The sequence below is a fragment of the Symphalangus syndactylus genome, chromosome 22, assembly GCF_028878055.3.
Source record: "Symphalangus syndactylus isolate Jambi chromosome 22, NHGRI_mSymSyn1-v2.1_pri, whole genome shotgun sequence".
In the NCBI taxonomy this organism is placed as follows: domain Eukaryota; kingdom Metazoa; phylum Chordata; class Mammalia; order Primates; family Hylobatidae; genus Symphalangus; species Symphalangus syndactylus.
Window position 1 is genome coordinate 30,075,811 of NC_072444.2, and position 14,046 is coordinate 30,089,856.

The 14,046-nt window shown below is 40.4% G+C and overlaps 1 protein-coding gene across 17 annotated transcripts in view; it reads right to left on the reverse strand.

Moving 5' to 3' along the window:
• Window positions 1–14,046, reverse strand: part of CAMTA1 (calmodulin binding transcription activator 1) — a 990,108-nt gene that overhangs the window by 968,611 nt on the left and 7,451 nt on the right. Inside the window, exon 2 of one of the 17 annotated variants that reach the window (XM_063631876.1) lies at window positions 6,686–6,772. The exons of the other annotated variants lie outside the window; for them this stretch is intronic. Coding sequence (XP_063487946.1) covers window positions 6,686–6,730 — 45 coding nt within the window. The 5' untranslated portion in view covers window positions 6,731–6,772. The remainder of the gene's footprint in view (window positions 1–6,685; window positions 6,773–14,046) is intronic. 17 annotated transcript variants of the gene reach the window in all.

Here is a 14,046-nt window from a genome sequence, read left to right on the forward strand (position 1 = left end):
AATAGATCCTCAGATTGAATATAATCCCCATTATATCTCAGTTGTCTCTTCTGTGGAAACTAACAAGCTGATCGTAATATTCATACGGAAATACAAGGGAGCTAGCACAGCTAAAACAATCTTGAAAAAGATGAACAGAGTTAAAGGACTGACAGTTCCTGATTTCAAAACTTACTACGAAGCTACAGAATCAAGACATTGTGGTAATGGCATAAAGATAGACATATAGATCAATGGAATAGAATCAAGACTCTCAAAATAAACCCACAGATTTATAGTCAGTTGATTTTCAACAAGGGTGCCAAGACACTTCAGTGAGGAAAGAATGGTCTTTTCAACAAATGGGCTAGGACAACTGAATATCCACATGCAAAAGAACGAAGCTGGAAGCCTACCTCACACTGTATACAAAAGTTAACTGAAGATCTATCAGAGAACTAAATGTCAGAGCTAAAACTACAGAACTCTAACAAAAAAACACAGGTGTAAACCTTCACGACCTTGGATATGACAATGGTTTCTTATTATGATACCAAAAGCGTAAGTGACCAAAAAAAAAAAAAAAACAGACAAATGGGACTCAATCAAATTTAAAACTTCTGTTCTTCAAAGGACACTATCAAGAAAGTAAAGGCCAGCACAGCAGCTCATACTTGTAATCCCAGCATTTTGGGAGGCCAACGCAGGAGGATCACTTGAGCCCAGGAGTTCAAGACCAGCCTGGGCATAATATAATATAGAGACTTCGTTCCTATTAAAAAATTTCAAAATTAGCCAGACGAGTGGTGCCTCCCTGTAGTCCCAGCTACTCAGGAGACTAAGGTGGGAGGACCACTTAAGCCCAGGCAGGCAAGACTGCAGTGAGACATGACTGCATCACTACACTCCTGCGTGGGTGACAGAATGAGATCCTGTCTCAAAAAACAAAAGTGAAAAGACAACCCACACAGAATCGGAGAAAAATCACATATCACATGTCAATCATACATTTGAAATCACATATCTGATAAGGGACTGATATCTAGAACACGTATCAAGAATTCCTACAACTGAACAGCAAAAATTCAATTGACTCAATTCAAAAATGGAAGAGGATTTGAATAGAAATTTGTCAAAGCAGACATACAAATGGCTAATAAGCTCATGAGCAGATGCTCAACATCATTAGTCACTAGGGAAATGCAAATCAAAACCACAATAATATACCACTTCCCATCTACAAGAATGGCTATAATCAAAAAGATGGACAATAACAAGTGTTTGCAAGAATGTGGAGAAATTACAACTCTCATACTTGCTGGTGGGAATGTAATATGATCTAACCACTTTGGAGAAGTTTGGTAAACAGTTCCTCAAAAAGTTAAACAGAGTTAACTGTGACACCACAATTCCACTCCTAGGTATCTTTCCAACAGAAATGAAAACATATGTCCATATAAAAGCTTGTACACAAATGTTCACAGCAGCATTTTTCATAATAGCCAAAAAGTGGAATAACTCAAAAGTCTATTAACTGGTGAATGGATAAACAAAATGTGGTATATATCCATACAACAGAGGATTATTCAAAAATAAAAGGAGTGAAGTGGCCAGGTGTAGTGGTTTACACCTGTAATCCGAGCACTTGGGAGTCCGAGGCAGAAGGATCACTTGAGCCCAGGAGTTCAAGACCAGCCTGGGCAACAGGGCGTGACCCCATCTCTATTATATTAAATTAAAAATTTTTTAATTTTAAAAAAGGGATGAAGTAACAGTACATGCTACATACAACACAGATAAAAACCTTGAAAACATTACGCTGAGGGAAATAAGCCAGTCAAGTCACAAAAGGACAAACACTACATGATTCTATTTATATGAAATGTTCAGACTAGGCATAAAGATCCATAAAGAAATAAAGCAGATTAGTAATTGACTAGGGCTGGGAGGAGGAGGCAACAGGGAGTGGCTGCTAATGGGTACAGATTTTCTTTTTGGAGTGATGAAAATGTGGAATTAAGGGCCGGGCGCGGTGGCTCACGCTTGTAATCCCAGCACTTTGGGAGGCCGAGGCGGGCGGATCACGAGGTCAGGAGATCGAGACCACGGTGAAACCCCGTCTCTACTAAAAATACAAAAAATTAGCCGGGCGTGGTGGCAGGCGCCTGTAGTCCCAGCTACTCGGAGAGGCTGAGGCAGGAGAATGGCGTGAACCCGGGAGGCGGAGCTTGCAGTGAGCCGAGATTGCGCCACTGCACTCCAGCCTGGGCGACAGAGCGAGACTCCGTCTCAAAAAAAAAAAAAAAAAAAAAAAAAGAAAATGTGGAATTAGAGAGTGGGGACAGTTGCACAAAATATGTAAATATACAAGAGAAAACCCACTCAATTATATATTTTAAAAGGGTGAATTTTACAATATATGAATTACATCTTAAGCTATTATTAAAAAACAAATCAGGCTGGACACAGTGGCTTATACCTGCAATCCCAGCACTTTGGGAGGCCAAGGCTGGAGGATCACTTGAGGCCAGGAGTTTAAGATCAGCCTGGGCAACATATTGAGACCCTGTCTTTACCCAAAAAAAAAAAAAAAAAAAAGAGTTTCACTCATTTCCCAGGCTGGAGTGCAATGGCACAATCTCGGCACACTGCAACCTCCACCTCCCGGGTTCAACTGATTCTCCTGCCTCAGCCTCCCAAGTAGCTGGGATTACTGGCACCCGTCACCATGCCCGGCTTCTTGTATTTTTTTTTTTAGTAGAGAAGGGGTTTCACCCATGTTGGCCAAGCTGGCTGGAACTCCTGACCTCAGGCAATCCACCCGCCTCAGCCTCCCAAAGTGCTGGGATTACAGGCGTGAGCCACCATGCCCAGCCAAAAAAAAAAAAAATTTTAATCAGCTGGGCCTGGTGATACATGCCTGTACTCCTAACCACTTGGGAGTCTGAGGCAGGAGGATCACTTGAACCCAGGAATTCAAGGTTCCAGTGAGCTATGATCACACCTCTGCACTCCAGCCTGGATGACAGAGTGAGACCATCTTTAAAAACAAATAAAGTAATTTTAAAAGGAACCAAATCCCTTTAACTACTGAATCTACTGTGAAGGTTGTTTCTTTAAAAACATATACTTTCCTCTTTTGTTTAGCAGAACATACTCAGTATTGCTTTTCTGAATTTACTCAAGGTCAACACTATGAAACATCAATTACTAAACAGCTGTAAATTCAGAGAATTCAATGGTGTGCAGGCTATTAGCCCTTTACATAGTCATCTCCAAACTACTATTCTTTCACAGTCTTCCACCTGTCTTCTATAATTTTGTTTCCTCCTTCTACCATGAAAAATCAAGAACAACAAGAGATCAGAGGCAGGAAGGATATACTAAGGAAAAGGTGAAGGACTGTGCACACAGTCAGCCACATACACTTAAAGAGAGGCCGTTTTCTGTTTTCTTCCCCGCTTGTTTTCTGCTTTCTACCCATTCTGAAGGCAATGTCTCCCTTTCTTACTAAGGATACACATCTCCGTCCTTTTATGTTTACCGATCCAAAACAAGGGGAAAAGTGGGGAAGCCCACCCAAATAGCTGAACTGTGGAAGACCTCAAATGATACTGACATCACCCAAACTGCCTGATTCTACCTGAGAACACCCACAGGGCAAAGACTGCACAGACCATAGCATTCCAAGGTGTTCTGCTTCTCCACTGTTCAAAGAAAAAGTTCTGGGGCCGGGCACGGTGGCTCACGCCTGTAATCCCAGCCCTTTGACAGACTGAGGCAGGTGGATCGCTTGAGCTGGCCAAGAGTTCAAGACCAGCCTAGGCAACATAATGAAACCCCTGTCTCTATTAAAAACATAAAAATTAGCCGGGCATGGTGGCGTATGCCTGTGTTTTCCAGCTAAGTCCTCAGCTTGGGGGGCTGAGGTAGGAGGATCACTTAAGCCCAGGCTGTCCAGGCTTCAGTGAGCTGAAATTGTGCCACTGCACTACAGCCTGGGCGACAGAATAAGACCTTGTCTCAAAAAAAAAAAAAAAGAGACAGAGACTAAGAAAAAGCTTTGAGACAGTTACTACACCTACCACTAACTTACTCCACACACACCCAGGCTGGCTGACCAAGGACACTTGGCCTCCTATCTGTAGCTACACTGAACACTTTCTCTGCAAAACACTACAGCATCTGAACATAAGACACTCCTTTAGGAGTCAATATCTTTTCTTTTACACTGTTTGATGAAGACAGAGTTTGAGGTGCCAGGACCCCCTGCTTCTCACACAATCTCCTCTCACTCTAAGACCCTCTAAATGATTCGCAGGCTGCTGGCTCTAAGCAACCTTCTTTCATAGTCAACCGGAGTGGGATGATCACCTGGCCTACGGAAACAAAGCAACTGGCTGAGAGGAGTCAGTCCAATACTCAGTCTTGAGTATTTTTGTACTGAGCCATAGAAATGGGAGTCAGATGATGGTGAGCACTGGAATTAGAGTCAGGACATGCAGGAGCCATGACTAAGGCCACTACACGTAACTTAAGCAAGGAAGCCACATGGGAATGGAAAAAGCCCAGCTCCAGAGAAGACACGTACTCCAGACTCTCCAGATCCAGTTCCCACTGCCCAGCTGCACTTCAGTTTCTGTCCTGGGAGGCTACGATTGCTTCTGCTCTTCTTAGACTAAAACTGCTTTCACTTGGCCTAAACTGTGTGGCTTACGGGACTTGCAATCCAAAGTGCTCTAATCTAAAGCAGGGCCTGCTTACCTTCCCTGACATCAACCCCAAACCATCTGTTTCCTAGTGTTTATTAAGAACCTCAGACTTTTCTGAATGAGCTAGCCAATCCTCTTTACAAATATAAATATTGCAAATATTAAAATCTCACCTAAAAATCACTTTCTGTATAAATGAACCTCAGGGCCTGATTACCATCATTTTTTTTTTTTTAAATGTGTGATTCTGACAGTTTATTTAAGGCACAGCCTCCCACCTTGGGGTCATGAAAATATTGGCCATATATTTACTGTTAGGACATTATAACTAGTTTTCTCATTAAGCTTCAAATCCATTTGAAGTTTTTATTTTTTTAATTGTGGTAAAATATGCATAACATAAAATTTACCACTTTAACCCTTTTTGAGCATACAATTTAGTGAAATTAAGGACATTCCCATTGTGTATCACCACTAGCCATAGCTTATTTTCAAAGCATTCTGAAAATCATGACTTTTTTATTTTTATTAAACAAGTGTTTATGTTCCCTCATCAAATGACAAGGGCCAGGAGCCTCATCAGTGGCGGGACTGTGGCAGGACAGTGACGAAGGCAGGAAAGAGCACCCACAACAACTTGGAGCAGTACCAGGGCAGCTAAATCCATCCTCAGTTCCTCCAGACATGGCCACAGAAGCTAAAGAGACTAAAAATACTTGGAGAGGACAGATAAAAAGCTGTCAAGGATATTTAGCCCAGTTAGAGAGGTCGCCACTATCACCATATTTGCATCAGAAAACACTCATACAGGCTGCAGTGAGAAATATTTGGAATAATTAGATTCAGTATAGAAAGCCTGATGTTCCTTCTCTCTCAGAATGCCTGGAATAAATCTCTGGGCCTTGAATTTGGTGAAGTTATCTATGATCAATTTCTGGAGGACCCCTAGGAAGAAAGACAGGTACTTCAAAAATGTTAAGTACCCACTCTCCACCTTTCTAACTTGTTATAGCTTTGTTTTTAGCACAACAGCCTCTATCACTAAAACCAAATGAGGAAGAAACTTCCATCAAAGCTTTGTGAAAGCAAATGATTCAGCTAGAACATTTCATAATGGCTGAGACGGAAAGGATAAGGCAGGGAATGTTTACACAAACACCAGGAACTTCAACTTGCCTCTCAGTATCTTTAAAAATGAAAGAAACTTCCAAAAATAAATTCTGTTCACAGCCTCTCCAAATGCGAGGCCTATAGTAGCCCAGGGAGTAGGTTCAAGTGAAGATGTAATATGATCAATGACAGTGGGCCCACAGCAACTCTCCAATCCACACGAGTTTCTAAATAGGAAGAGTCTTCATTTACTGAATTACTGGGAATCGATAGATTTTAATAACGGTTGTATTAATCAACTCCAGAAAGTACAACTAAATGAATATAAATACTACCTTAAACATAAAAAGTCTGAGGTTAGCAAATATTTTTCATCTGTAATCATATATTATTTAAGTCTATTTTCCAAAACTATGAACCCTCATCTATGTCTGAACAAAGACCTCAGATCTGTCATACAAAATAACCATGAATATTTTGGTGTTGTGGATCTTTTTTAATAATTTTAAAATTTTTTACATTTTGTTTGTTTTGAGACAGGGTCTCACTCTGTCATCCAGACTGGAGTGCAATGGCACGATCATAGCTCACTGCAGCCTTGACTTCAAGGGCTCAAGTAATCCTCCAACCTCAGCCTCGCAGGTACCTGGGATCACAGGCACATACCACCACAACTGGCTAATTTTTTCTATTTTTAGTAGAGACAAGGTCTCACTATGTTGCCCAGGCTGGTCTCGAACTCCAGGGCTAAAGCAATCCTCCTGCCTCGGCCTCCCGAAGTGCTGAGAGATTATAGGCGTGAGCCACAGCACCCAGCCTACGTTTTTTAAAGTAAATACAGTATATTAAACAGACAGACCTAAAAAATTAAGTCCTCTATGTACCTCAGAAAGGAGACATCTGAGTGTCTGTAGTTCAAATCCCCCCATACGGCTTGAGTCAACATATTATTCTTGTCCTGGAGCAAGGACCTCAAAAGGAAAAGATACAGTTATACAGAATAGCTGAGTATCAGGAAAGCAAGCCCTGAAATGAAATTCCATATCTCCGACTTCATTTCCTTACACAATAGTCCCCCTCTTATCCATGGTTTCAGTTACGAGCGGTCAACTAAGGTCCAAAAATAGGTGAGCATGGTACAATAAGATAATCTGAGAGAGAGAGAGAGACCACATTCACACAACTTTTATTACAGTATATTGTTGCAATTGTTCTATTTTATCATTAGTTACTGCTATTAATTATTAATAGTAATTATTAACGGGAAGGAACTTTCGAGGTCATCACTAGGACAACCCTTTACCCAATACACGAATCCCCTCAAAATGACTACCAACTATCTCATTATATAAGAGCTGAGGTCTGAGAAAAGCAAGATGAGGAAAAGTTGTGCTGGAATCAAGAGTGATAAATGCAGAAATACCATCTGGTAAAAGAAGGTATGGAGGCCATGGAGAGAAAGGCTTCTAGCTCCTGGTCCACCTAAGAGGCAGCAAAGACAGTACAGGATGCAGCTCTGCAGGGATCCTTGAGTCCTGCTCACCAGCATTCCTAGCTAGTGAAAGAAAAGAGTACAAGCCAGGCACAGTGGCTCATGCCTGTAAGCCTGGCACTTTTGGAGGCTGAGACAGGATGATTGCTTGAGGCCAGGAGTATAAGACAAGCCTGTGCAACATAGCAAGACTCTTTCTCCATAAAATTAAAAAAGAATTAGCCGGGTATGGTGGCACACGCCCGTAATCCTCACTACTCAGGAGGCTGAGGCAGGAGGATCACTTGAACCCAAGAGTTCAAGGTTGCAGTGAGCTGTGATGACACTCCAGCCTGGGTGACAAATCAAGACCCTGTCTCTAAAAAAAAATTTTAATTAATAATAAGTAATGAATAAATAATAAACAAATAGTAAAAAGGAAAGAGTTTGAGCTGGGAATCCAAGTGGGCTTGTTCTAAAAGCTGTCTAGGAAGTGCAAAGCCTTCACGGCTAGAGAACTAACCAATCACTGACTGGTTCAGGGTTAGATAAAAATGATAATGCTTTAGCCAGGCGCGGAGGCTGACATCTGTAATCCCAGCACTTTGGGAGGCCGAGGCGGACGGATCATGAGGTCAGGAGATCGAGACCATCCTGGCTAACACGGTGAAACCTCGTCTCTACTAAAAAAATTTAAAAAATTAGCCGGGTGTGGTGGCGGGCGCCTGTGGTTCCAGCTACCCAAGAGGCTGAGGCAGGAGAATGGCATGAACTCAAGAAGTAGAGCTTGCATCACTGCACTCTAGCCTGGGCGACAGAGCGAGACTCCGTCTCAAAAGATAAATAAATAAATAAATAAATAAATAAATAATGCTGATGCTACCGCCAGTATTCCAGACATTTTGAAACCTAATAATAACAGCCCACAACTTTTCATAAATTCTACAGTGGCACATGGCTTTGAAAATTAGGGGGTTTTTACAGAGCCCTCTACCATTAAATATTCCTTTTTTAGGCTGGGTGCGGTGGCTTACGCCTGTAATCCCAGCACTTTGGGAGGCCGAGGTGGGTGGATCACCTGAGGTCAGGAGTTCGAGACCAGCCTGGCCATCATGGTGTCTCAACTAAAAACACAAAAATTAGCCCAGCATGGTATTCAGCGCCTGTAATCCTAGCTACTCAGGGGGCGAGGCAGGAGAATCTCTTGAACCGAGGAGGCAGAGGTTGCAATGAACCAAGATTGTGCCATCGCACTCCAGCCTGGGGGACAAAAGTAAGACTTCGTCTCAAAAAAAAAAAAAATTCCTTTCTTCATTATCACTTGCAAATAGATTCTTTTACAGAAATTATATTTAAATAATATATAAATTATTTCGTTATTAGGGAAAACAATGTCATTTAAGTCATCTTCAATGTTTATTCAGTCTACTTGCTTTTATTTCCTTTCTCTTAGCAAATCTACTGAAAGGAGAAAGCCAGCTAACAGACCACTCTTCTGTTACCTATTAGATAATTTAGTTTAACCTAAAGGAACACAAAGCTCTAGTTTCATTAAAGAATGGGAGGACACAGGATCTGTGAGTTGTTATGGCATTTAAAAAGTCATCTCAGGCCGGGCACGGTGGCTCACGTCTGTAATCCAGCACTTTGGGAGGTCGAGGCAGGCAGATCAGCTGAGGTCGGGAGTTTGAGACCAGCCTGGCCAACATGCTAAAACCCCGTCTCTGCTAAAAAAACAAAAATTAGCCAGGCGTGGTGGTGCGTGCATGTAATCCCAGCTACTCAGGAGGCTGAGGTAGGAGAATTGCTTTAACACAGGAGGCAGAGGTTGCAGTGAGCCAAGATCGTGCCACTGCACTCCAGCCTGGGTGACAGAGCTAGACTCCATCTCAAAAAAAAAAAAAAAAAAAAAAAACTCAATAAATAAAAAATAAAAAGTCATCTCAGCTGGACGTGGTGGTTCATGCTTGTCATCCCAGCACTTTGGGAGGCCGATGCAGGAGGATCACTTGAGCCCTGTAGTTTGAGACCAGCCTGGACAACACGGCAAAACCCTGTCTCTACAAAAATTAGCCTGGCATGGTGGCGCGCACCTATAGTCTCAGCCACTTGGGGGACTGAGGCAGGAGGATTGCTTAGGCCCGGGAAGTGGAGGCTGCAGTGAGACAAGATCACGCCACTGCACTCCAGCCTGGGTGACAAAGCAAGACCGTCTCAGAAAAAAAAAGTGATCTCAAGAGTAAGACTGGGTATCAATCAAAGTGGCTGCAGCTTGAATCATCGATTCTAATCTGAATTATTATTTAGCTAAAATGATGATTCCTAAATATAACACATTTTATTTCTAAATGTTTCTTGGCAATTGAGTATCCAGAAAGTCAGCAAATCCCCCACGAAAGTAGAGAAAATGAACTTTTTTACGGCTCACCATTCATCAACTACAGCAGGCTTGAAAGATACCATGGGCCAGAGGCTTAGCCTGAAATTTGGCCTGCAGAAGAAAACTCCAAATAAGATTTCTTCAAGAACTGTTCTAACGTAGTACTAAACTGCAAGCAGTGACCTCCCTAGAGGAGAAACTGCAGTCAACAGCTACATGAGTGCACAATACAGGGTAGATGCACCCAAAGTCCAATACAAGGAATACTATGCTAGTTCCATCACAATAAAAATATATTAAAATAAAAGTAGCAAACAATGAAGTTATTTAAAATATGTCAAAGGCAAGAAAATGCTCCAAAAAAAAAATCTAAATCCATTACAAAGGTAATTTGAATAAAACATCATTTAATCTCTAGGCCTAACCTCTCTGAAATAAAGCATTATATAATCTTCCAACTTAGTCAAATTATACAAGAAATGCTACTTTAGGTCGGCTCAGTGGCTCACGCCTATAATCCCAGCACACTGGGAGGCCAAGGTGGGTGGATCACTTGCGTTCACAAGTTGGAGACCAGCCTGAGCAACACGGCGAAACTCCATCTCTGCAAAAAATACAAAAATTAGCCAGGCATGGTGGCGCATGCCTGTAGTCCCAGCTACTTGGGAGGCTGAGGGATCACCTTAGCCCAAGAAGTCGAGGCTGCAGTGAGCCAAGAGAGATCATGCCACTGCACTCCAGATTGAGTGACACAGTGAGACCTTCTCCAAAAAAAAAAAAAAAAGAAATGCTATTTTATAACAAAGGAGCCACAGCATAGCACTCTCAACTTCCTGTAAGAACAAAAATATTGTGTCAATATGTTCACAACACAGTTCAAGTCACAAAATCATGAGATAATTAAATTGACTTTTTAGGTTTCAATCTGTTTAGCCAGAAACCTTATCCAAACTGTACTGATGCAAATCAGCATGAGAACTATAGCACTATCAAAATAACTCCAGTATCTTATCTTTTGTTTTACCTTTTATCAGTGATTTATGGGCTGACTAATGGTAAACTGATTTGTGCATGTGCCAGAAGTCAGCTCGGAAATACAAAACAGGAAAAAAATTTAGAAGAATCAAATTCATGAATGAAAATGCTGACGTCATAGTTCAGTTCCCAGCAGAGTTTAGAGTAGCATATAAAAAACAGTGTATCTTCTGGAATGTTAAAACACCAAAGTCATTTCATAAAGGAAATAAAAGAAAAAGTCATTCCTTGCTCAGAATGAGGGAATGGAGAAAAAAAGAGAAAAGCTCAATTAACAACCTTTTCCAAGAACCAAAAATGAAAAATATACAATGTATATGGCACAAACTATCATAACTTCTAAACCACATAATTATTTCGTGTTATTGTTAGAAATAATATTTTTTAGGCAGGGCATGGTAGCTCACACCTATAAATCCCAGCACTTTGGGAGGCTGAGGCAGACGGACTGCTTTGAGACCAGGAGTTCAAGACCAGCCTGGGCAACACAGCAAGACCCCATCTCTTCGAAAAAGAGAAAAAAAAAAACCTAAGCAGGCAGGATGACACACACCTGTAGTCCCAGTCACTCAGGGGGCTGAGGCAGGAGGATCATTTCAGCACAGGAGGCCAAGGCTGCAGTGAGCTATGGATTGCACTACTGCACTCTAGTCTGGGCAACAGAGCAAGACCCTGTCTCTAAAAAAAAATAAGATGAAATAAATTTTAAAAGAAGTAACATTTTTTACAGGTGATGACTAGTTGTGTCTCTTAATAAGTTGGACACAGCCGCACCCCCCCTCAACTTTAAATCTTTCTCCCACCACGTGGCATAACTTTCAAAAATGAGTGCATAATACAGCTAGGCAGTCCTCCACCGAAAAACGACCCAGCACAGGCATACCACACCTGATTTTAAGTAATTCTGAATAATATGGGGTGGAACTCAGTGACCAGAAGAAAGCTCCTGAATTTTTATGTGAGGGAAGAAAAAAAAAACAAAAAACAAAAAAAAAGCTTTTATCTAATGATGTAATATAAACTAATAAAAAAGAAAGATTATAAAAATTTGACTTACTTAGAACTATTAAAAGTGGCTAGTGGCATGGATTGTTCATATTTTTCATCTCTTGGCAGCACTGAAAATACAACTAGTAATACAAACTTCTGTAAAGTTTAGACACAATTTACTAAAATCCTTTCATTCAGGACACTTAAGTAACTGATTCCTAGATGTCTAATGTTTCCCAGGGAATTTAAGATTATTACATTCTTAGAAAATAACAGTGACCCTCACATCCTTGGTAACCTCTCCAAAGCACAAAACTGTAAGGACATTCTCTCTTCTTTACCATTCATATGGCTTAAAGTAGCCTTCACCCAAAATGGATTTTTTTTAATTTAAGCAATAAACAATTTTGCCAATAAACATTTTAAAAAGATCTTATTAAGTTAAAATGCAAACATGCCAGTTTTATCTGTAAATCTAAAATGTGAAGAGATCATCTCACATTGTTGCCACCACAAATATCTTTGAAAGAACATCACCACCCCCTTGTGGATTCGCAATAAAAAAATCCTTCTCTTGAATCTTTTTAAATATTCCATTCTGCTGAACTTCCATCAAAGTTTTCATTTTCTTCACTAAGAAGAGTTATTTCATTTCAATTACTTTTTAAAAAGACAAACTTAACATTTTTCTTAAAACCAATCCAATCAACTTATTTGTCCTCTAGGCGTCCCCACTTTGGGGAGCATTCTTTGTATGTGTACGTATGTCAATTCAATACAATAACCCTATCAACATTCCATTTCTTCTTCAAATATCTGAATTTATACTTCCAATCATCACTTTGAGATTATTTTTAATCATAAATGAGTAATTTTTTCCACTCTAACATCTTTTTTCTTTCTATCTGATAATTTCACACTTTGTACCAATTTCTTATTATCACTCCCAAATGATTTGATATCCAAGTGCCCAGAAAACCAACAGGGCACATATATCCTCAGAAATGACTTTTCAGAAAAGGACTAAAAAACAAATCTAAGTTTTAAAAAGATTAATTCTTGATTGTATTAATATACCTTCAGAAATGACTCCTGGCAATCTAAATCAACCACCATGAAGGAAAAATAGACAATAACTTTTCTTCAAAACTTGTAAAAAGAAAGGCTTTCTCTCTCTCTCTCTCAAGTTGAAAGAATACCTCTGGTTGTATCTGCACATCATTCTAATGTAACACACAAATACACCTTGTTGAATGTACACTGTAAAAAAGATTAAATGAACTTAAACATCTGACGTATCCCTTGTTATAGACACTAAATTTAGCTGAAAGTATAAATCACCACTGCAAAATGCACAGGCTACATGGAGAAAGAGTCATGACTGACTGTACCGCCCTTACTGGAAGTTAGCTCCCCATTCTCTTAGACATGTTGAACACAAAAATAGGAACATGGTAATTTACTATTGTCAGCATTTATTCCAATGGTTAGATGGGAATAAATGGGGAAAAATCCACTTTGCCAAGTGTTTTTAAGTGACTGAATACATAAACTTACCTTGTGGTAACTGATAAGGGAAAAAAAAATGGAAGAGATACCGCATGGTCTGTTGAACGAATGAATGCTCTATGTCCCAAAAGTCACACATCAGCCCCATTGAGAATATTACACATCCAAAAATTATCTGCTTATGCACCTGTCCAAAACTAGTGACTGAACTGCACAGCAGAAGCAATCAGAGCTGGGCTTCATAAGGTTTTGCTTTTGGGGGGGATTCTGTTGTTATGACGGTTGTTTTGGGATTTGGGGGGACGGGAGATATATATAGGGGTGGGGATGTATTTTTAGATGGTATGAAAAAATGAAGTTGGGGTGAGAGCTATGCCACTTAGTCTCCACATAATAACATGTTTAAAACTATTAAGAACACAGCCCCAAACGTTTCTTTCAAGAAATGTCACTTTGTACACACGAAACTACAAAACCGTAGAGAGCAGAGTGATGAATACAGCCCCAAACAAGCGTACCTTCCTCGAAGTTACCTTCGGCTCACAGTCTCAGGAAAGGATATGTTACATGACTTGAAAGCCCTGGCTAAACTTGAAAAACAAAAACAAGAAAGTGACTGCAAAAGGATTCATGTACAAGAGAACAAGCAACTATGTCAGGAAAGAGCAAAACACTGAGGTTGAATATGGAGGAACCTTTAAAAAAAACATCTCTAGTCATTCCATCTTATGCCACGTCAATCAGTTCAAAGTAAATGAACAATCCTCCAAAAAAAGAGCAAAAAGGGAAATAATGTGGCTGACCCTTGGCCTCTCTTTGCAATGGGGTACATAATATTTCTCTGTAAGTCCAGGGTAATG